The sequence below is a fragment of the Amblyomma maculatum genome, chromosome 1 (genome assembly GCF_055883805.1).
Source record: "Amblyomma maculatum isolate TAMU_Amacu chromosome 1, ASM5588380v1, whole genome shotgun sequence".
Taxonomy (NCBI): Eukaryota; Metazoa; Arthropoda; class Arachnida; order Ixodida; family Ixodidae; genus Amblyomma; species Amblyomma maculatum.
The window spans coordinates 388239518-388263431 of NC_139344.1; the positions used below are offsets into that span (position 1 = coordinate 388239518).

The 23914-nt window shown below is 48.0% G+C and overlaps 1 protein-coding gene across 1 annotated transcript in view; it reads left to right on the forward strand.

The window, feature by feature from the left end:
- Window positions 1-12150, forward strand: part of dgo (ankyrin repeat domain containing protein 6 diego) — a 151389-nt gene extending 139239 nt beyond the window's left edge. Inside the window, exons 5-11 of the mRNA XM_084594094.1 lie at window positions 1351-1449; window positions 1617-1715; window positions 6569-6667; window positions 7280-7378; window positions 7716-7937; window positions 8969-9157; window positions 9571-12150. Coding sequence (XP_084450220.1) covers window positions 1351-1449; window positions 1617-1715; window positions 6569-6667; window positions 7280-7378; window positions 7716-7937; window positions 8969-9157; window positions 9571-10938 — 2175 coding nt within the window. The 3' untranslated portion in view covers window positions 10939-12150. The remainder of the gene's footprint in view (window positions 1-1350; window positions 1450-1616; window positions 1716-6568; window positions 6668-7279; window positions 7379-7715; window positions 7938-8968; window positions 9158-9570) is intronic.
- The last annotated feature ends 11764 nt before the right edge of the window (window positions 12151-23914 follow it).

The following is a 23914-nucleotide window of genomic DNA, read 5'->3' on the forward strand; positions in this document are numbered from 1 at the left end:
AGTCGCGGGGTATGGGTCTTATACCTTTCAGTCTGAATCCAATGGGCAAGAGCTCGGACGTGTTGCGCTGGAGGCGTTAGTGACGTTAGCCTAAGAGGAAAAACGAAGTGTCGAGATGATCGGAAACATTTCGCCATGTTCAAGCTGCGAAAACTTGCGCACTGTATGGTCGCACATAAGAGGTCTTTCGCTTTCCTGACCTCCCCGTAATTAATGGGGTAGGTTAAAACGTACCGCTGCTCTGGTGAAGGTTTATCTTGTTTTTTTATTTCGCCTGGTCCGATTTATATATCTCAAGCGCTATGCGTACAAGGGAGAGCGATGCGAATGGGAATGTATATTTTGCACTTACAGGCGAAATCCGTTTTCATTCGGACAACGAACTTAAAAACATAGGGAAGGAATGATGCGTTTACAGGGACATCAGTTCCTATTATAAGGTACACCTATATCGACTCCGTTACGGCCTTCAGCTGCTTCTCATCTTGTAGAAACCTGTTCCACTACTTGCTGCACTGCCTGGGGGCACTACTCACACAATGTTTTTTCTTCAAATCCTTCCTTCCTCCTCCTAAAGTGCCGACTAGCACTAGGAGTATTTTGTAGTGACAATCGAATCAACAGTTAATCTAAATGCCCCGAAAAGGATAGATAGTTAACAATTAAGATGAGTTTTCATGAAGTGTGTTTTCTCCCTCACACCAGAAAGCATCCTCTTTAATCGTGACGTCGGAGTAGTAGTCGATCGCAAGTAAGTGTTTTGTTTTATGTTCGTTCTTCGTTTATATGTGAACATCAAAGTGCGGCATCTCGAACCGATCGCGGCAAGGTGCGCCGATGGCTGCCGTGCTTAACAAAGGTCTCACGCGCACATCACTCTTCGCAGCCGAACAGAACCTGTCGAAGAGACGGCGTCATTTCTCAGGCTTCTTTCGGTGCGCTAATCCCAGCAGCAGGCGGAGAAAGAGACACGGGAACCTTTTATCCCGAGTGCCTCTTCCTGTGCCTGTCTGACACGACGAGGCGCGAGCACTCAAGACGCCATGCGAGCAATGCGGCAACGTTAGGTCGCCATCTCTGAAGCATATTGCCTACAGGTTTTATTCTTACTCAGAACTTGCTCGAATGGTCTATGAGCTTGCTTCTTTTGATTCAAAGTGCACGTACCACAGGTCCATCAATCTCAAGGAATAGGCGACGGCATGCTTTTGATCACGTGCCACGTGCTTTCGGTGACCACCAAGTTTTGGGTTGCGCGTATTACTGTATTACTTGTATTACTGTATATCCAGGCGCTAACTAATTTGCATTTGCGCAGTATACAATGTTCTTTATTTGCTTTCAATGCAGCATGGGAATACCGCTCTGCACGAAGCGGCGTGGAAAGGCTACAGTCGGACAATCGAAGTTCTCTGTAAGAACAAGGCGAACGTGTACATAAAAAACAAGGTGAGTGTTTTATTCGCATACACACGTGCCCCTGCTCTACCCAACTCTGAAAAGAAACTGTGCAGAGCTTTCTACTGTTCTTCACGTTTTCGTATCCGGCACATCTTCGTTACTAATTTGCATAGCTTCATCATGATATGAGTGACCGGTTCTTTTTCACTTCGCAGGGAGGCTTCTCACCGCTGCACCTGGCGTGCCAGAATGGTCACAACCAGAGCACGAGGATCCTTCTTCTCGCCGGCTGCAAACCGGACATCAAGAATAACGTAGGTGTCAAGGTATCTCGCCCGCGGCTGTCTTTCATTTGGCTTGGCTTGGCTTCTTATTCACCTCAAAGCATAACTCCGCGGGGTCCTTCCACCGTACTTTGGAGTCTCTTTTTCAGGCAGATAACATCTTCTCCAGCTGGCGCCGGAAACCGTATATAACGTTCAACAGAGCGCTCAGATTCCACCGTAGATATATGGACAACCGGACCATCGTACATTTCATTTCCACCGCCCGGACGCTAGCGAATGCCGTAAAACGTTCATTACGACCTTCTCTCAGAGCACATCGTAATCTTTGCAAAGAAGCCGAGAAGAAAAACTGGCGATAATCCTCATCCGGGCGGATTATATAGTGCGCGTTGAATGCATTTTTGTCATTTTTATTTTATTTGTTATCAGTGCGCATCTGTAACTCGAGTGCTTTCAAAAGACCGATCGACCCAAGGAAACGAAGCTCCTGGACTACGTATCCTGCATGTCAATACAGAATTGTCCATTGCGCTCGGAGTAACAGCGTGCAGGACTTGCGAATAAACTTAGTATTTATTGTGCGACACAGGTCGCGTTTGTAATGCGCCGTCGCTTGGTTGTAGTCAAGCGTGTAAGAGGTATACTACAATATGAAACACCCATGTATCATCACGCGTTTGAGACTTAACTCGCAACACAACTTATTGTGGTTTATACAGCACGGGATTTAGAAATCTGGAAGTAGAGCAAGAAAAGCCGACCCGGAAGCAACGAAGTTATCTCTCAAAAACACATTCCTGTGAGCCTTAACGGGGATCTAACAAACGTTTTTTGGTTCCATGCAGTTTTACTCTTGTATACTTGTTCTTCTGGAAAATAAATTAAACTTTCAAAAAGAAAAAGAAGAAGAGCTAGCTCGCACTACATGAGTAAGGACATTCTATGATGTGGCATTCGTCAGTGCGAAAGGTGGTACTGCAATCACCGGCCGGCCGTGTGAACGACGCTGGTATGATTCTGGTGTTTAGTTAACAATTTTACATTCGCTTTCTCAAAACGACCGTAATAGTAGTTAACTCCCCTTCCCCCCACTTCCCGGCTGGCCGCTAATCGGCAAAAATACGCCTGCTCGGAGAAACGGCATGACCGAATGTATACGGCTGGAAGCACAGACTGTGAAAGTAAGTTCTTGGGAGGTGTTAGACGCCCGCAGGCTCGGAAGCCAGGGTGGCAACTGTTACATTTGGGGTCGCGAGTGCCGGGGTTGCGTACCGCTGCGGCGCGCGGCCCCTCGGTAGCGTTGGCCTGGCGGCTCCGTGGACGGCGGACGGCATCAAAGGTGCCAGCAAAGACGAGGCGTTTACTAACGAAACAACCTTTACTGTAACATCAGGAAGAAACGGGCAGTGAAGCTGACCCGGAGAGATTACAGACACTCTCACACAGCTGGTGTCTAGCGTCGTGCCAACGGCGCGTCAAAGTAGTCTCTATCTCAGCGGAGTCGGCCGCTGCTTTTTATAGTTTTTCCAGTTCACAGGGAAAGGGTAAACCCTCACAGGAAAGGGAGAGCCAAACATGTTGGTTCACGACGAATGACTCAATCGCAGGTGTTCCGACCTCATCTCCTCCACCTCCTGCAGACAGGAGAGGGCGACGCACTTTCCCTCGAGCTCCAGGCTTGGCCACCTTTTGCACACACACGCACGCACAGGAACACGCTGAGACTTGTCGGCGGGAGGAAGCGTTGCGCGGCCGATGAACGGCGTCGAAATGGCCGATCCGCTCGCGGTTCTGCCTGTTGCTATGCGGTGGCCGCGTCAGCTGTCCCACTTCTCGGTGGAGAAACGTAACACAACGCACTTGCAAATACCTGTGTCATGTACAGAGGGAATCTGCTACCAGATCGCCGTGCGCGGTACAACACCGCTGGGATCGCCTTGCTTTTGCTTGTTTCCGGCGGATACGAAGCGAGGGAAGCGTCGTCTGACGTAAATAATACCGGCTTATTTTTGTCATTTCTTAGAAGCGGTTCATTTGTCTCACAAAAGGCCACGGTCAGGCATAAAGCATATCACCAGTTATATCGTTCTCTCAAAGTAGAAAACACATACAGACAATCTACATTATACCAACAGGGAAACCAAGCTCGCCATTAGACGCTCACCAGTACTTTTTTTTTTAAATCAGAAATCTTCGGGAAAAAGTTTTGTAGGAAACATTTCGTGAACGCACTCTGTATGTCTCGTGTCTCAGTGGCAAGCCCACTGCGCATGTATCACAGCAACGAAAAGAATGTTAAGGTGTGTTTTAGACTTGCTGTTTGGCCACGCCTTTTCGCGACCGGGCACGACAGAGAAAGGGGTGCTAGAACGGCTTCGAGACATAACTCGGTGCACTGCTCATTCTAGCGTGCGAATCAGCCTAAAGGCGTTTCATGCACTAATGGGCCATAATCAACTCCAGACACGGTCTTTGGGGAGCGCGTTCTTGAGAGAAGATTGAGGCAAAACAAGAACCGTGATTACACAAATGACACTTCGGGGCTGAATGCAAGACCGTGGCGTATAGCTTTGGTTTCCGTGCTCAGCAGGACCGGCCATTAATGACAGCATCTACGTTGCTTCTGCGCAGGCGTCAGAGACTGACCACGCCCCACGAATTGGCGGCCCAAGAACTCTGCCGAAGCTACGCAGATGGGGCGTGCAGTTACGCCTATAAATGTCGGCAGACGTGCTTCAGTGGCACCTCTCGTATTAACTGTACGAACAGCCTTGCACACATTAACCGGTCGCTTGCGCACAGTGTGTGCAAGCCTGCAGTCGAAATAAGACATCCTCGTTGTGCTTTTCCGCGTAGAACCACACAGGCGTGGCTGATGCGAGGGCAGCGATTATGCGAGGCTTGTTACTGACGCCATTTTTCTACGGAGCAGCACTATGGCGTAACGACACTGTCGTTTCTGACTGAATCTGGCACTGTAGTCTTCTTCAGGGAGCGCTCGTACTTATAAAAGTGAGTCGCGATATGACAGTGCATTTGTGTCTGCAAGGGGCATTTGTGCCCTTGAACGTACTGTGCATTAGATGGGCCAGTCAAGCAGCTTGCGATGACGCTTTGTACTTGGGCCGTTTTCATGCCATGCAGTTCTATCTCTAATAAGACAGAGTTGCACGCAAAGAAATTAATTGTATTCGCCTTGCGAGGCTGTTAACAACCGCTAAATAATGTGAGGTTAGTTACCGGTGTTTCCTGATGCATCTTTAAAGTATGGCAGGCTTCTAAAGTTATGTGTGATGAAGTTGCCTGGCTTTTATTTGCAGATCTGCGCCCTGATGGATGTTCTTTAATTGCATTCTTCCGTTAGGTGACCTATCTATCTTAAGCTTTGTCTCGTGCTTTCGTCCGACCTGTAAGCGAGGCTATCTTTGCGACCTATCTTTCAGACAGCAATGTGCCGTCGTCATAGGTCGTGACGTCAGTAAAGGCATTCTTGCTGCGAACAAGCTTCCTTTCAGTCGTCCTTAGCGATCCGAGGAGATAGAAGAGAAGTCCACGACAGACCAGCACGCCACGACACACAAATACAAAAGAACCACAGAGCAGCTGCTTGAAACTTGGGATATACGAAGCGAGCGGAAGAGGCGGTATTTATAGCCGGCAAAAAGTAAAGAGCGATCGAGAGTCGCGTTATGACATGTCGCATCTCTGATTTCATAATTACCGCTATATATCGAAATACCAGTGTGTGTATGTGCCTGGGCGCTGCGTTCTGCATTCCTTTCCTGTAATAAATATTAAGGGAATTGCCTATGCCGGCTGCGATCGGGTCTCCGCACGGAGGCATCTGCCTCTATCTGTCGCATCGCACCCTTTCCACTCAGGGAGTCTTTGGGAAAGTGCCTGTAATAGGCACTCGCGGAACGGGGCGTCACTGAGCGCAGAAATCGGAGCGAGGCACGCTGAAATATATCCTACCTCATTCCTTCTTTCCTCTCCCAGTGATGTCGTACTATTTTCTATTTCAGTTGTTTATTTCATGCCGTGCTTGCTGGTCTTTAAGTAGTGCAGACAGCTATCGTGTCTGTTCGCGGGAAGAACAAGCTGTGCACGTTTTGAGCTGTTAATAACGACGAGCCTTGCTAGGTGTCTCCACTCGCGAGCAAATAAGCGAAGAGACTCAGCAGGGTTATAAGGTTTCAAGTTTTCGATGGTCCACAGTTTATTGAAGCTGTTGCTATTCCTCAGGAAAGACATATAGTGAAGGCACTGAAACAGCGTGCGGAAACATCGTCTCCTTGGCACATGTAAATCGTAATAGATCGCAAGCGGTATAAAAGAGTTAAGATAAGAGGAATTTGGCCAACTCTTAAGATAATTACGGATTAATCGTCTCCTGCCCCTCTGATTCATGTAGTACATCAGCTGAATCCACCTAGCTGCGTATGTGCGCATTTCAAAGGACATCATATTTTTGACTCTCGCCTGCTGCTCTTCTCTTAGTTCCAATCTATCAGTTTGCCAGGCTATTGTTGAAGTGTAATGCATTCTCTAGATAGCTATCGAACTAAGTGGCCTATCACAATGCAATAGACTGCTAAGCAACATTTTGTATGCGTCACTTTCGATCTCTAAGTGATAAATGTAGCACGAGGTTTTAACCTATTTCACATGGCACCGGTTGTCATAATTTTCAACAAGAAAAAAAAAAAAAAAAACAAGGGATGAGAGGGGGCTGCCTTGAAGCCGAAGATTTAGGAGAAGGGAACTGTCTAGCCTTGTTTTTTATGTGTGTGTTTTTGGCAGAAAGGGTTAAGCGCTTCCGGTTATGCTTTTTAGTTTTCAGTCCAATTATCTTCTTTGTTTTGCTTTCTCCACTCCAGTACGGCGACACGCCTCTGCACACGGCTTCGCGCTACGGTCACGCCGGAGTGCTCCGAATACTCATCAGCGCGTTCTGCAACGCCAGCGAAGTGAACAAGGTGATACAACCCCTCACTTTCCGTCATTCTCCCGCGTTCTCACACCGAAACAAAAGCAATTATGACTTCCTTTCAAAGCGATTCGTATCCTGCCTCCTTAGCCGTCACTTTTTCATGCTAGAGGGACAATGCGTGCGTGCGTTAACATCTGCACTCTTTTGCACTTTCGAGATGATATACAGACGACTGCCTTGCACTCACGACGACTGTGCTGCAATAAACATAACTGAATGCAGCTAGAAAAAATCTTGGCCATCTTAAGCTCACAAAGTATTCAAGCACATGACGCCTTGCGTGGTTATGCCACTGGAATTTGGTCGTGTTTTTTTTTTTTTTTTAAACAAAGTATTAGCCTTCTTGCACAGAGCATTAAGTCCCCGAAAGACTATGTTCATGATATGCCATAGTTATATTTTTGCAGCGTTTAAGTTGAAGGTTGTAATGGGAAAAACAACGGATACTATGACATGAATTAGTTTGTGAGAGCAAATTACTCATTTCGCTCCGCTTATTCAGGCTGAATTTAGTTCCTTGAACATTCTCGTATCGCCAAAAAGCTCTCCAGTGCGTACATGAGAAGAGCCAAAATCTTCCTTATGATTTTCTTTCCAGAACGGAGATAGCGGCCTCCACATAACAGCAGCCATGGGACGGCGGAAACTAACAAGGATACTCCTGGAAGCCGGCTGTGACCCGGCCATTACGAATAAGGTACCTTGCACAGTGTCTCTTGCTATTCTCGGCCCACAGAACGAATTCGTTTCTTTCGCGAACAAGTAGTGCGCTCTGGGTAGACAGTAAACAAGCTTTGACAAGCACGAGCTGGTTAATTTGCCAGATATAGCCATGTCCGTTGAATAGCCTGTTTTCTGAGAAAGTTAGTTTTGCATGCTCAAAAAATGACGCGACAGGGATATGATGACAGGACAGGGCAGGTCACTCAATCGCTTGAGACGTTTATACCCCGTTTTTTTTTTTTGTTTGTTTTCATCGTGTCCCTTTAGCGTTAACAATTTTTAAGCAGTCTTTTGGCACCCTTGGCGTGCAGCAAGGTGAGACGGCGCTGGACATTGCTCGCCGCAAGGAGTTCAACGAAGTGGCCGACCTGATCGAGCACCCTCCGCCGCAAGTGATCCAGCTGGACTCGTCCTCCTCGCCCCTGGACCAGCGCAAGGATGGGAAGAAGCGCGACAAGGAGAGCGGCACATCGCAAGGCAGCAAGGACAGCTCGCATAACAAGACCGGATGTCGCCGGGACAAGAATAAAAAGGTAGGGGCGCCGCACTCATTGCCTTCGTGAATCACCATCTAATTTTAACTGTGGGGGAAAAAGTTAGCGAGGATTCGCGCTTGCTATATCACTGCAATCGCCCCCATGAATACCATGATGCTATTGGCATGTTGTGGGCCGCGCTTCTGTCACGTCATCAAGGCTGGTTAGTATGCGCGTACGAGCTTTCGCCGCTGTCTCATTGTCTACTCTAGAGTCTTCCTAAACGCGTACTGTGGCCAAGCTCTAAACTGGCCCTCTGGTTAGTTCGCAGCGCTAACCGTAGCACAAGATAAATTGGATCCTTCTCAAACCAGCCTGACTGCTTGCTGTTGGGGACTATAAACTGCGTTTTTCGGCCGAACTCGGGCGGCCAGTGGTCTGCTGGTAGCAGCCCTAAAATAGCTGTGTGAAAGAGCACTTCGTTATTTGCTAATTGTGTCAATGTAGCAGACATCCTACAGCTCTTGGTTTAAGCGCATAACTAAACGTACTTGACCCTACTATAAATTTATTCTGTATTCCGTGCAGCTGGCTGACAGCATCGCTAAGGATGTGGTGAATAGTGCCGCTTTTGGAAGAAAGCGCTTCTAGTGGCATGTGAAACAAAAAGAAGGAATGCGTTGCATTGCCAGCGTCTCTTGAGAACTTCATAACGTGAGGATCAAATAAAAAAGGAGGCACTGTATAGCGGTCTTTAGAAGACGAGTGGACATTAAATTGATTCGAAAGCTCAAAGAAGACCCCATAACACTTTTTATAATAATTAACATGACTGTAATGTATAGTCCTCGCTGAGTTAGCGTGTTGAGAAGTCTATGCGTGATTCCACGCGCACAAGGACCTGAACACGAAGATCGCGTACCTCGAGCGAAAGACGCGCAACCAAGCCTTCAACTTCAACATCGGTTTAGTTGATATTTTAATAACAAAGTTTTTAACTTCGACAGTGAATGCTATAGCTATCCTGCGGAGCTTTTTCACCCCAGCAACTTCACAAGTGCCCGAATGCTTCTTTTCCCCCGTTGCAGAACAAGCACGGCCACAAGGTGCACTTCGACGACGAGAAGAAGGACCGCAAGGGCAAGCTGAGCCCGTACGGCTGCCACCAGACGCCAAATCTAGGGGCTTTCCCGTCTCCCAAGCTGGAGACGCTGCCCGCCGAGCCGCTAGGCAAAGGGGAGCAATATTTCCTCGACCTAGCTGGAAACATACGAAAGGTACACATACGGGCACGGTACTTTTTTTTTTTTTTTTCATGGGAAAATTCCTCTGTTATGGCAAACTGCTACGCTGTAAAACAGCTGCACTGTAATCCAGTTCTACGGATCGACGTGCAATCTGGGCTTCTGATCTCCACCCGCTTGACTCACATATGCAGGCTTGTTAATGTTTATTGGGCTTTTAAAGTTTTTTCGATGCGGATGCTCTCGTTCATAAGTTGTTCTTGGTTTCGCAAACAGATGAATGGGTCAGAACATGAGACTATCATTGTGCTATCATATCTTCTCCCTATCAATTCGATTTTTAAGCACGACCGTAAATGCGCTGCAGAAATGTCCAGCCGCCTTGTCCCGCGAATCGCACTTATCTCACAACCAGTGCGCCTATTTCTTTCTCGCTTTTTGTGCAGGGTCCAGTGGGCAAAGGCTATACGTGCTACTGCGCACCCTTCTTTCACAACGTGGAGAAGAAGCTTGAGGCGGACAAGCAGGAGCTAATCGATCACATTGACCACGCGCACGAGGACCTGAACGCCAAAATCGCGCACCTCGAGCGCAAGACGCGCAACCAACTCTTCAACCTCAACCAATCAGTGCGCGAGAAGCTTGCCGCCGAGAAGACTGAGTGCCAGGAGCGTGTAGAGCGCGTGGCACTCCGCGAGAGACTGGAGCGGGAGCGGCGCCAGGAGGCGCAGCAGGCGGAGCTCCGAAACGAACTTCAAGGCTACGTTCGAGAGCGGGTCACGCAAGCCAACTACCGCTGCAGCCCGCTGGGACAGAGTTCCGACTGCAAGAACAGGTTTAGCGAAGTGCCCCACTGGTCCCATCTTCCCAGGAGGTTCAGGCCCAACGGCGTGTGCAGCGGAGTCACCAGGGCAAAGTCTGAAGAAGTCCTGCGAGACTTCAACGGTGCGGACGGGCTTGACGAAGAGGAACTGGCGGCCAACGACCGAGCGCTCAACGTACGCGTTCCCCCGATACAGGCTCCGCCACCGTCGGGTCTGTTCGGAAACGAAGTCGGCCTTCCACCACCTCCGGCGCACTTAGCTAATCGAGTGGCGGCTGGAAGCAGGCCGGACTTCGAGAAGCTGGGCGCGAAACCCAAGTACCCGCTCTGGGAGCACGCCGGCGAGCGAACGAGTCCCGCCTCCCTGCTCGTTCAGCAACAACCTTCTCAGCCCAGAGGCAGAGGCGAACTCGACGACCAGCGAAGCTCCGGTGACCAGTCCTCTCCTGTTACTGTAAGGGGTTTCAAAATCAACGGCGACCTCGCAGCGAAGTTCAAGAAGGAGGACTTCCAGAACGAGGAGAAGGAAAAGGAAGAGGTCAGCCCGAATCATTCGCCGTCTCCACCCGTCACAGCCAATGGGACATGCGGTGGTGGCTTGCGGCAGTCTCCCAAGCCCGTCATCAATGGTGACGTGCCGTCGGCGCACACAACAGCACCGCAAGCGACGACGACAACAACGCCACCGCCGACACAGCCAAAACCCGCCAAGCCACCGCTGATGCCACGGCCCATGTGCCCTCCACCTTACTCGAGCCACGTGCACCGCTTCTCGGCGCCGAGCAGTCAAGCGAGGCCGCTTAGGGTGCCGTACGGATCATCGCCCAGCGATGTCCCTGCCACGCCAGTGGCTGACAGCGTGTCAGGCTACTACAATGGCGGTGCCGCCTACGCGAACGCCAACGGTGGTGCTGTGGAGGACCAGCTCTGTAAACTGAGCGAAGGCCTCACGGTAGACGGTGAGAACGGATGTCCGTCTAGTGAAGTGTGAAAAGTGCTCCCCGCCCGATTGAAACGCATCCTGTGCGCTGATTGTGTTCCCCGGCCATCAAGGAGAAAGGAGGATTCCCGGCGCGTGCGTGTATGCCCCTTTTCATGCTGCTTATTTATGCTGACATTCAGTGCACGCACCGCCGAGGTTAGAGGAATGTGGTGGGCTTGTCATGCCATCGTTCAGGTGATTACGTCATCTTATGGACTAATGCAGATATATTTTTTTCTTGCGGAGATTTTTCTTCGCTCTAGACTGTCGATTCATTGCCCTCATTGAGCGTGATGAACAATGACCATGAGTAGGCGGCTGCAAACACTCACTGTTCCAATTACACAGTGCATAACTCAGTGCGGAGATCAAGAATCTTCATTACAGTATGTAATATAGGTTATTGCAGATGATGGCAAAAACGTCGCCACTTGCTAGTGCTGAAGTGGTGGCTTTAGGAAAGCTGTCATAGATTAATTGTGGCTAAAAGAAGGAATAGCTAATACAAATAACGTCAGTGTTCTCAGATCCATAGACTTGCATCGTCATACAAACTCACTTTCACTCATCATAGTCACATGAGATATCTAGCGTACGGAAGAAGTGTCGGTACACCCCCCTCCCTTCCCCTCTTCTGATCCCCACTAAACGAAAAGAAAAAAAAGTAGTGAGCATACCGAGAAAAATTGCACAGCGTAACGAAAACGAAGCTTTATTTCCATGACGTACCATTGATTATACGACTAGTCTGCTAGGAGGAGCCAGTGCTTGAAAACTGAACTTGACGGACGCCTAATTTTGTTGCCTCTTCCAGCTGGAAACAAACCAGTTCCATCTGTATACTAATCCTGCTTTATCATGCAGCACCTATACTGGGCTGTAACCAGCTAATTCTCCTCTCACATAAAAGTTTCATTTTCAGGAGTGTGACGAATGACACCTTGAGTTTTTTGTTCCTTGTGTTGTGAGACAGCTCTTCCCACGTGAAAAGCTGAACTTCGCAAGTCCAGGAAAGGGAGGTAGATGACAACTTCGGCGTATACTAGTCCTTTCAAGGGACATCGCTTTGAAGTTGTTTTCAGGGTAACCTTCGCGCGCTTTCTGATGACCCCTCAAAAATTCTTACGACAATTGATAAGCGGTTGACCTCTCCAAGCCAAAAAGTTTTTCTGTATTAGAATACGTTTTCTAGCAATGCAACAAAGCCCGCTCTTTCGTAAATTGCACCTTTATACGGAGTTTTCAAGCGTCATCTCAACATCATCAGCAGACTGCACAGATACTTACTGTTCACGAAGAGCAGGCGCAATATGACCCAAGTTTTCGCGGAAGATATGATGTTTTTATTCGAGCGAGAATGGTATTTGCAGTTCGGGACTCGCCCGTTGAAATAATACAAGCATGTGCAGAAATCATAGTGCATTTCGTGTCACCTGAGAAAATCATTTTCATATGCAACAATTTACATATTGTCACCAAAATATGTGTACAGCTCTTATAAGACGTGTAATAAAGCCATAACATTCTTATGTCGCCGAATATTTCGACGACTGGCCAACTTTTTGAGTAACTGTATCTTGATTGTTGCACAAGAAGAAGGATGCCGACGGGAACGCAGGTCTTCATCACTTGGAAACCGCAAGGCGCCCGAACACAAGTAAGCAACTACTACGCGAGCGTTCACAAGTTGCCCTCTAGCTTAACCTTGCAGCGTTCACAAGTTGTTAAATGAGTAGCTCGCAGCGTAAGGGTGGCCCGATGGCATGAGCATCCGCCTTGTATACGCGGTAGTTACGTGCTTCGACAGTTCGATTCTAACTATACTCGGGGACAACTTTCTGTGGCAATGTGGTGGAAGCTACGGAGCCGAAACGCACCAGCTCACTCCGCACAAGAATATAGTGCCTCCAGAAATTTCGCAGCGGATGTATTACGAGCTTATTTTTGTATCAGGCTTAAACTACAGTACTAGCCAGTACAGCAGGAGTTTAATACGCAGCGTTCATGTCGATGACTGCGCGGCCTGTGGACAATCTCGCAAAGCGCAATCAGCGTACAGAGGGCCGGGTGGGATGCGTCTGCCGCTTTTCTCCGCCCATTTCTGCGCGCGTTTGTAACGCGCGTCTGTTTTTGACAGCGTACGTCGTGCGCGTTGCTGAAACCGCAGCCGAGGTCAGGTACTCGGAACTACATGGCGTAGTAACACAGTTAGGAAAGCCCCGCCCTCGTAGCTTTGGCTCCATTGCCACAGAAAGTTGTTCCAGAGTATAGAGTGCCAAGTATACACAATGCCTCCGCGGCAGAAAGTAATCCGCTGTTAAGGCTTTTATAGCTACCTAAACAAAAAGCTAACCCTCAGACCAAATTAAAAGCGCGAGAATGTCGATGCCTCTGGTTTATAATTGCGAAAGAAATACTGCGACAGCCAAAGAGAGATTTCGAGTGGCCGCTGCTACGCCGTGAAGAGGCGTAGCTACGCTCTCCTGATAAAAAAGTCTGCCTGCCAAGACATTTGAATTCACGTTACCGCCACGGGCAGAAGCTGACAACTCGGGTCGCTCCTTTCATATGGGAGGGTGATATCAGGATCAGCTGCCAGAACCGTTTGCTTTCTCGTTACCCCTACGACACGTAGGCACGTCCATACGGCTTGGTTGAAGCGTGACTTCATATGTGGGCTGGTAGCTTACGCTCTCTCGTCATACCCTTAGGAACAGGAGGAAACAACTTTATTTAACGCATTACTAAGCGTCAAGAATGTCCCGGGCCAGGGCCACCAAGGCCAACTGATCTTTCGATAAGCTTAAGTGTCTCCAATAATGTAGCAGCTTACACTAATACTGCGTGATAGGGGAATAATGTATAAGGTAAAAAATTTTCCGCCGTTGCTTTCGCAATTCAACTAGGGTTAACCAGAGCTAAACTACAACAAATTTTATTGCATAGTAAAATATTAAAAACTGATCCTGTTTGCTGTTGAGCGGAGTAATACACACGCTGTTGATTATTGACTAGAGTTAGCAACTATTTTTTGCTTTAAATGACGCTCTACTATACACATAGTGCTCTTCGGCCAAGGCGCTTTAGCGCCATTCAGATGAAATAATCCTGGACTGTGCCGTACAAAGGCCGAGGGGAATCGCCTCTGTTTTTCCGAAGTTTTGGAGCCACAGGTTACATCGGCGCCGCTACAAGGACGTGCGATAAACGATAAGTGAATGAGTCTTACATATCTAAAAATAATTGTGGGAAATCGATGTTGAAAATATGCACTTCCGAGAACTAGTGCGCGTGTCTTAAATTCATTGTTCGGGGTGATCGTATAAACGAACGTTTTAAACTGGTGTCTAAAACGTTTGAGGACTTCAGCGGTAGGAGGAGTAAGCCAATACCATGAAGATCATTACAGCTTCAATCTATGCGATGTCTCAAGTACGGGCTTGCAAGTGTTCGAACATGAAATTGAAAAGTAACGGGTGCCGTAATAAAAAAAAAAGAGAGAGAGAGAGAGGGTGAGGAGGGCTCATACGACGTTTACCGCTTTTTAACACGAGATTCATCGACAGCTGTTAAGCATCTTTTATTACATATTGCAATTTATAAGTGGCACAGATATATGAGGCCATGGAGCACTCTCTTCAGTTTTCCATACACTTCATGTATTAGCGCTCCTATCCAGTTCTTCGTTCCGAGCGCGCTTCTTATCATGCGCTTCGCTCCTTTCCCAGTTACTTCTCTGCGGAAGGACAAACGTGGCATTTTTTTTTTTTGAAGAGAAAAGAACGAGCACTGAGAGCTGGATTATCTACGAGGGCACTGCCAGCAGATTCAAGGGGAAGGCGGGGCTGAGCGTACTTGAAAAGCATTTGTAAAGTCAATACAGTAAACGGGAGGCTCTCAGCCCTCATGCCCAGCAAGAGCACCACCAAAAGAAATCATAATGGGGAGACTGGACGCTGAGCTCTCTGCGACGAATAAGACCACAACCAAATCGGATATTAGGGAGCAACAAACGCTGAGTCCCGCATGCCGAACAAGCACGCCGCCAAAAACATCAAGGATTTTGGTGCCGGCGGTGAGCTCTGTATGCGTGCCCATCACAACACGAGCTCTGTCAAAATAATCAAAGGGGGGCAGAGCTGGTGTTCACGCCTACATAAACAACAAGCGCATTACCAAAAGAACTGAGAAAAACAATCTCTTAAGCCGGTATCTGCCGCTGTCTTCTTCAGCTGTTATCATCATTAGCAGCACTATACCTACTGCAAGACGAAGGCGAGCTCGCCCATACTCCTCCAATTAACTCGGTCCTGTGCTAGCTGCGTCCGCCTGATCCCTGCGAATTTCTTAATCTCATCCACCCAACTAATTTCCTGCCGCCACCTGTTACGCGTACCTTCCCTTGATGATTCAGTCGGTTACTCTTAGAGATCATCGGTTATCATCTCTTCGAACTAAATGTCCTGCCCATGCCTATTTCTTCTTGATTTCGAGTTATCTATCCGACCCCGTCTGCACGCTTCCTATCTCTTAACGTTACACCTGCCATTTTCCGTTCCATAACTTTCAGCGTTGTCCTCAACTTAAATAGAACCCTTTAAAGTTGTTTCTTCAGTGGCATTCGGCTATAAAGTGAGTTGGATGATGCCGCTCTATTAGCAGACAGAGCTTCATATTGCCACCTAGCGTTGCCAGGTGGCGCATGACTGAGTGAAGGACGGCGAAGTGCCGCTTGCGGGTTTTGCGTCTGTGCTGCTCACCGCTGTTGTATTGGAGCTACCCCTTGCTATTCTTGATATCCTTAATCACCTTGTACGTGACATTCTGGTGGAGGTGCGGAGTAAGATCACCAATGCAAGAGTCTCCATCTGAAAGAGGTCGCGCCAGCTCTGTGCCATTGGACACCTCCGTGCATCGCTCCAGTCGACGGCTCCAGGGACTGTCTCCGGAGTTTCAGCCATCACCCGCCGCCATGATATCTAGTGCTTCTGCTAAGCAGGTAACTGGCGTCGCACCGGCCTGTAACTACACCTTGCAGGCCCCTCGGGTACCGAAGTCTTTTCATGGTGACCTCTTTGAGGATGTGGAGGACTGGTTCCTTCAGTTTGAGCGTGTCGCTGCTTTTAATCAGTGGGACGATACTGCCAAACTAAGGAACGTCTACTTCAGCCTTGAGGATGGCGTCCGGATCTAGTTCGAGAACCGATAGCAAATGTTAACATCGTGGCGGGAATTCCGTCGTCAACTGCTCGAGGCCTACACTAGCGCGGATCGTCGCGAACATGCAGAACGTGCCATTCACTCCCGCATCCAGATGCCCAATGAGAGTGTCCAAGCATACGTGGAGGACATGACGCGCCTCTTCAGGCGAGCCGATCCCGCCATGTCCGAGGACAAAAAGGTCAGGCACTTGATGCAGGGTTTGAAAGAGCAACTGTTCGCAGGCCTTGTGCGCAACCCACCGTCGACTGTAAACGGATCCCTTGCGGAGGCCGCCACAATGGAAAGGGAGCTACAACAACGTGCCGCGGCTTATAACCGACCTCTCCATACTGGCACAACTGCGGAGTCATTTGCATCTTCCGAGCGGCATCCTGGTGCTTTGCGCGAACTATTTCGCAGTGTCGTGCGCGAAGAACTGAGAAAGTTCTGGAACCCCCTGCAGCAATCGCCAGCTTCCGTTTTTCTCCGGTTTGGGCGCCCGTCTCGGCTGCGGGAGGTGGTCAGTTCGAAACCCGCCGCCGGACACCCACCGGTAAAATTGGGTACAAGCGTCCCCCGGCCCGGCGCACGGCTCTTTCAGGGCTTTGCGTTTGGAAGAGGCTCTGCTAACCCTGCTGTGCTCCCTCGGGGGCTTAGTTTCTAACAACCATGGCCTGCAAAGGTCGTGCTGAAAAAAAGAAAAATGCTCTACCACATATATCAGCCGTGAGGCTGTATGCAGTCGATGCCCTCATGCGACGAAGAAAGCTACAGCAGGGGATGCTCTGCAGCAGCGCATAAGAAAATCACGGACGGAAAAAGAATAGAATAGAGAGAAAATGAGCGCCGAAATGCATAAAGAGTAGGCCCAAACCGCGACAATGTGGCTTAAAAAAGAATGGCCGACGGTGACTGACCGGCTATATTGCAAATACCCTCAGTTCGTTACGGCTAATGAACCTGATGTACTAAACACTAAATAAGGTTTGATTTGGTTTGGTTTGTGGGGTTTAACGTCCCAAAACGACTCTAGTATAGGCTGCACATTAGCAGGGAGCAAGCTGACTCCCGAAGGGATGCTGAACGTTTCGTACCTCTGTTAGTATATGCATTTGATTTGGAAAATGCAGGCAGAATGATAATAATAATAATTGAAAGTATAAACTTAAACGCACGAATAAACAAAATGCAGTCAGCACAATAATAATTCACTGCAGTTTCCACTGACGTTGTTTCGAAAGGAGATGTGGGCCGAAAACTTCGAATTTAGCATGAAAAACTACGCGTATCCTGTGAAGTGGTTCGACTCTGTGAGCCAGAACAGCGTAAAATCGGCAGATACTCGCATCCAGTACATCCAATTGTCAACAAAGCAAACAACCTCGCGCAAAATGTCCCCACACCGCCGCATCAGCATCAGTCAGAGAAGCGTATTTTCTGCTTGCGTGATTCCTGAGTTTCCTTAATCCAGTTTTGTAATTTATAACACTCTCGACACCCTACCTTTTTTTTTTATGTCGTATTTTTCGTAGTACATTCTGCGCTAGTAAAATCCTCTTCCATGTCTAAATGTGTTTGCCGGGCTAAGAACTATGCCTACCGGTCCCGGAGCTTCCATTGGCTGAATGGTCGAAATCTCCCAAAATTAAATGAACTAAAATTGGGCAATACATTTGTCTAGCGCCACTTGTAGTAACCAAATGAATTTCCTAAAGTTGTATAAAAGAACAGATTATAAAGATTGCAAAGGTGTTAAGAAAAGTTCTCATCTGTTGAAGTTTTCGATGCTTAGCATTATCGAAGGCGGTATCTAAAACGGTCGTCACCAATGCGTTCAGTAAGTTCAACGCACTGTTTTTTAGTTCACGCTCATGCATGCATTGAAAATCCTGCCCTCTTCCCATGATTAATGGTCCCATAGCAAGCAAGGCACGCGCTTCTGTTCAGCAGGAATTTCGTAAATATTTTTACGCGATTTATTACTTTGGTCCTCTACTATTTTTGTATAGCTGGGACTTGCAGAGGCTTTTCCAGGAATTTAAATTAGAAAACTGTTTACGTTTACAGATAGGAAAAGGGTGTTCAGCGTAAACGGTAGAAGCAGAACCAAGGGTCATCTCTGATCAGTGAAAAAAAAAAAAAGAAAGAAAAAGGAACCGTTCGTTACAAAGTAAGGGGGTGCCATCAGAAAAAAAAAAAAAATGGAGTCTGTGCACTCCCTTAAGGAGCAGTGCCCACTTGTGAGGCCGGACCAGGCGTCTAGATAGCAAGCCGCACCATCTGTTAAAGGGAATGGATGCCTTGCTAAACTAGCTAAGAGGCAACATAGTTAATCGAGATAAGGATAGTCACAATACAAGGCGTTCGAGGTAGCCCTCGCAACGATTACCGAAATAAAATGGAGGTAGCTAGATGGACACCGATGGGCGGCCAGGTGTGCCGTACGGGCACGAACGTGGACAGGCGAAGCAGTAAATCCTATGAATCTATGCCTGGCCGGTTCGCCGCCTTCCTGTGAGGGTGCGTGAGTGGTTATTGTTGTGTTGGGGGGTCCAGAGGTATCACTGTAGACTGGGTGCCCTCACTAACCTGCCGGTGGTCCTCGCGTGCGCGCCGCTTTCCGTGCTACACATATCTTTCCCAAGCGCGATTTATAGGCCGGGCGTACGCGTATTTAGCCAAACTCTGATGGGAGGCCGCGAGTAAAGATAGGCGTTCACAAAAGCTGCTGCAGCCTGTAGGACTTGTGCGGCGAAGAATGGCGCGCCGGATAGAGATAGCCTTATGCTATTTTTTTCACCGCCTCGTCTTCTACACACAGGAAGAGACGATTACGAAAAATTTCGAACTCCGAGAATCCAAGATAGCACTTCAAGCCTGGTCACGTATGTGTGCAACAGTAGAAAGAGAGAGAGAGAGAGAGAGAGAGAGAGAGAGAGAGAGAGAGAACACCGCTGCTAAGGTGTTTTGTAATTTATCAGCTTTACCATGTAAATGCAATGAATTTTTTGCTGATTGTACGAAATCATTTGTAGAGCTGGAGGTCAGACGTGGGGTCGGATGAGTTACCGTTCACAAAGACTACTGGGAGAAGATCGAACATAGAATCACAAGGAGTACTAAGCAGTTAATGTTCCAAAGAACGATTCCCTCATTACCATTCTTTACAGCCTCCTTCACCGTCATATGTTGGCTGTGGCGTCAACGCCACAAAGAAACAGCACACGAGAGAATAGCATGCGCCAAGACTGAACACAAAAACATCGTAGCGACAAAACAACATATAAAAAAAAAAAACATCGCAACATAGCAAAGTTAAAAAAAAAAAAGCAAAAACCGAAGTGTCTTAAAGGACATCTGAAATTCTCCTTGCGGTAATATTCTAATGCAGCAAATCTGTACAGGCGGTCCTTATGAGCATTTCAATCAGATTTGACAACTTTGCGTAAAGCATATAATTTATAAATAATTAAAAAAATGCTCCTGGTGACCGCTAGCGACCGACTGGGGCGACTCATCCCGCCGCGCACCGCGCGCAAACCTCCCATCTGACGTCACATGGATTTGCTGGGAGCACCCGCTCATTGGAAGCTCCCAAGCACCGTGCTCCCAAGTTAAGCGTTACGCGGGCAGGACGGGGCATGATGGACCGCCTTCGCGACTTGCTTACTTCTTTCCAGCGCACCGGCGCAGGCAGAGTTGAGGAGGGAGAGGAGGAGCATCATTTTCGATCGTCCATACCTCGAGTGCTAAAACGGCAGCTTAAATATTTCGCATTGCGGGGGAGATTGATGGGATACCTATTGCTCGTGCGCTCTTTCTAGGTTTTGTACATAACGTTTCATGAGCCCGATTCTCGGAACAGGTACAGCGGACGTCGATATAGGCCTGTTCCTAAAGTCACGTCTAAGGTATGTCTGCATTCCGCTGGCTACGCGTACATGAAGCTCAGCCTTCGAGACTCCCGAGGAGGAAGGATTCGCCCATTAATTCAGGATTGTGTGCGGCGAGCACCGCTTGTCACGCGCACAGGTTGCCATGCGCATAGGCAAGCGACGGCGACAGACGACGCAACGTAGATACAGAAGCAAAGATACGCACATTCATGATCAATCAGTTTTAATTTTGAACATGTACTGCTAAATTACACCTCGATCTGCTCGTAATATAAGCTAGCTATTCCTAGCATCTGCGCTGTCTTCTATCCTGCACCGACTTCCGACTCAATTAACACGCACCTCTCCGTGCAGAACGTCCACCTGTACGTTGTAATCCGTATGAACTGATGCTAGTCCTTCTTTACACGCAGACGAAGGGAATAGGATGTTTCTCATTTAATCCTTCCATTACATTCTGCCTGACCGCTATTGAAAAGGCATGCCAATTCAATGATCAGCAGGTACAGTGCCGATGAGCAGCAGGCCGGCGAGCCTGACGCGTCAAGAGGCGCTGGACCCCAACACATGAATGTTAACAACCCGAAGGTCGGAACCGCGAGTGATACGCTTCTATACGAACAACAAGGTTCGTTGTGTATTTAGGGAAGGAATAGCCAATTAATTGCTCAGCCCGCAGCTTTGTCTTCTCGGTAAGTTTCGCGCACATGAAGTTTAAACTCACGTATACGTTCGAGGTTATCGTGAATCAATAGAGCGGCTACCGCGTTGTCACAAACGAGCGGACGATATGCGGCATCGGACTTCAGTACACAAGAAAGCCACATATGTTTGCATGGAAATAGCCAGGAGTAAATTAGCAGTGTGCATTAGCGACTTAACTGTGGCAAGCAGTATATATCCGAAAGACGTGCGGCGCTGGTGAACACTCTCAAGGTTCGTATACAGACAACATTAATACCCAAGGAAGTAGCAGGTGGGACAGCGGCCGATGTAGCTCAGTTGGAAGAGCACCGGACGCGATATTTGGAGGTCGTGGATTCGGTCCCCACCATCGGCACGTTGTTTTTCCTTCTACTTTGTAGTTATCTTTCCCCTAGACAGATTACATTACTAATTTATGTGATTACCGGAGTAAAAATTAAAAAAAAAGACATAAAGTACAATCCCCAATGCTTTCCTTGGCCTCGCCGACTGTTGGCTTCTTTCCTTCATAGATATATATACGATATCAAACGTTTCCAAGGCAACTGGTATATATATATATATATATATATATATATATATATATATATATATATATATATATATATATATATATATATATATATATATATATATATGATATATATATATCACGTTTTTGGATCACGTTTTTAAAAAATACGGTTTGCACTAGCTAGCATAGTGACACAAGTTTAGAGATGGTCAGTCGCCTATGCTAACCTCCAGTATCTTTTTTTCGTTCACTACAGTTGATTAATTAGTAGATACTTATTAGCGATTTTTTAATTATTTGCTAGAGAGAAAAGTGTTAGGCAAAAGCGTTAGACAGCCAAGCAGGGAAACCTATTACAATAATTTACTGCGGCTTCCTGTACAAGCGGATCACACTGTATACTTACCTATAGTGATGCTCTTGTTTTGTATTCTCTAGAGTGCATATGAACTAGGGTCCTTTCGTTAGGCTATAGCGCGAATATCTCGCGCAGGAGAAAGTAAATACCACATGGCATTAAATGTTAATATTGCAAGCGCGGCCATCCTTCACGGACCATTTCTTAATTTAGCTCCCCAATAAAGTGAAAAAAAAAAAATGCTCGCAGCCTTGTGGCTTCCGTTTCGCTTGACGAGGCTCGACAGAAAGCAGCCACCCGTAAGCATTGAGAGCGAGTGCCCTTCCAGCGTTCGCACAAAATGGCTTCAAAGCGCCTCGCGGAAGTGACTGCCACTTCCTTTTCGGTCCGGGTGTTTTTCTACACGGGCCATTGGTCAGCGGACTCCCGAAACTTTCAAACGGAGAAAACACATTTCTTTTCATGACGGGTAATGTAAAAGGAAAAAGGCGGAGCGGCAGGAACACGAAGCTTCGGTCATTTTAGGCCCTATTCCCAGAAGAGCTGGCTACGTGCTTCTAAACCCCCTCCGTTTTCATAATGGCCCTCGAGATGACCTCTTCAAAACAGCTCGAGCACTCTTCGCGGATGTCCAGCAGATGTAGTTCTACGAAAACGGCCGCCGCGGCTTCAGTTAACTTTGCGGGGTCAAGGACGGTAAACAGCCGGAGTGCTACGCGGACATCCCCGAGATCTTGTGTCGTGCTGCGCCCCTCCAAACATGCCGCCGTCTTGGGATGGGTTCGCACGTTCGTATTTGTGTTTCCTCTTCATTGGCCGTATCTCTAAAACGTGGCAAGCGCTTTGAGTGCGTTGGTGCCATAAACTCCTGGACTGGAAGCGCAGGGACAACTATATGGCCGAGTTGCAGACGTTGCGCATAACGGAAACGGAAACATAGCAAAACGATGCGTGTTCTCATCCACGCCTGTTGTAGAGCTTATAGGCTTGCCGTAGAGCTTATAGAGTTATAGGTGAGATGGTGAAAGTGGGGAATAGCGGTTTCGCCGGAAGAGCAGTGGCACACAGCATAACACTGCTTACACGATGCTTACAAGAGCGAGCCACACAGCCCCCCCCTCTCTCTCTCTCTCTCTCTCTCTCACACACACACACACACACACACACACACACACACACACACACACACACACACACACACACACACACACACACACACACACACACACACACACACACACACACACACACACACACACACACACACACACACACACACACACACACACACACACACACACATTCTATCAAGTTCTTTATCATTGCTTTGGAGAAGAGAATAGCGAAGGTGACGGTTCACGCTACAGAGTTACCCTTTATAGCAGGTGAAAGTCGTCAACCGTACCGTCGTCGCTCCGCCCCATGTTCCGCGGTTCCTGCCACCCGATCGATCCCTTTCGGAAAATACGCCACGCAGTGTTGCACCATCATGCGCGTTCGAAACGTGAAATTCCCAGACTTCCACTCCATCTGCGCATAACTCCTCGTTTCATCGCCCTTGCTGATTTACCTATACCTTTTTAATTTTTCGCATGTGTTTTGTGTCAATCTTCCGCTGCCGTGCATGAGGGTCAGGGCTAGTATTTGCTCGACTCGTCGCTCAAGGAGTTCAGCCCTCCGAGCACAGTCGTCTATGAGGAGACTTATGCTACGCCACCTTTAATCACGCCGCACTGAGTGGATAACTTGCAGCACTAGTACACGCGCTTCACCAGGCCAAAGTGGCAGCTACTCAGAACATTATTGACTGTACGTTTCATTTCGCGTACCAGGAACGAGAAGGCTAATACGAGGAAAACGGTCTCAAGTCCATCGCCTTGGAGAAAGCCCCGTGCACACAAGGCCTGCCTATGTGCACAACAAACCTTGTGGCACCCAAGGGTGCATCGAAGTTCCGTAGATAGAAGGCAGAGATCTAAACGCTGTAAAAGCTGGTCTAAAATCCTAAAACGCTCGCTCTGGCATTGTGTCTATTTCGGGGCTTGCCATTTTCTGATTGGGAATAGGATGCTGTTCACGGGAATGACCAGCGCGTAGCTGATAGTGACCTGCACGGTTCAGTCATCAAACGGGAACTAACAGAGCCTACGGCGCGATAGGTCTGAAAGGACGTTTTTTTTTTCTTTTTTTTTTTTTTTGGCGGCACGCATTTTCAAGTTCTCTTCCTGCTCTCATCTGGTCTGTACGTGTGGCAACTTAGTTGTGTTTCTGGAAATAAAATTTTGTCATAATAAGCCGCCTCATGCAAAT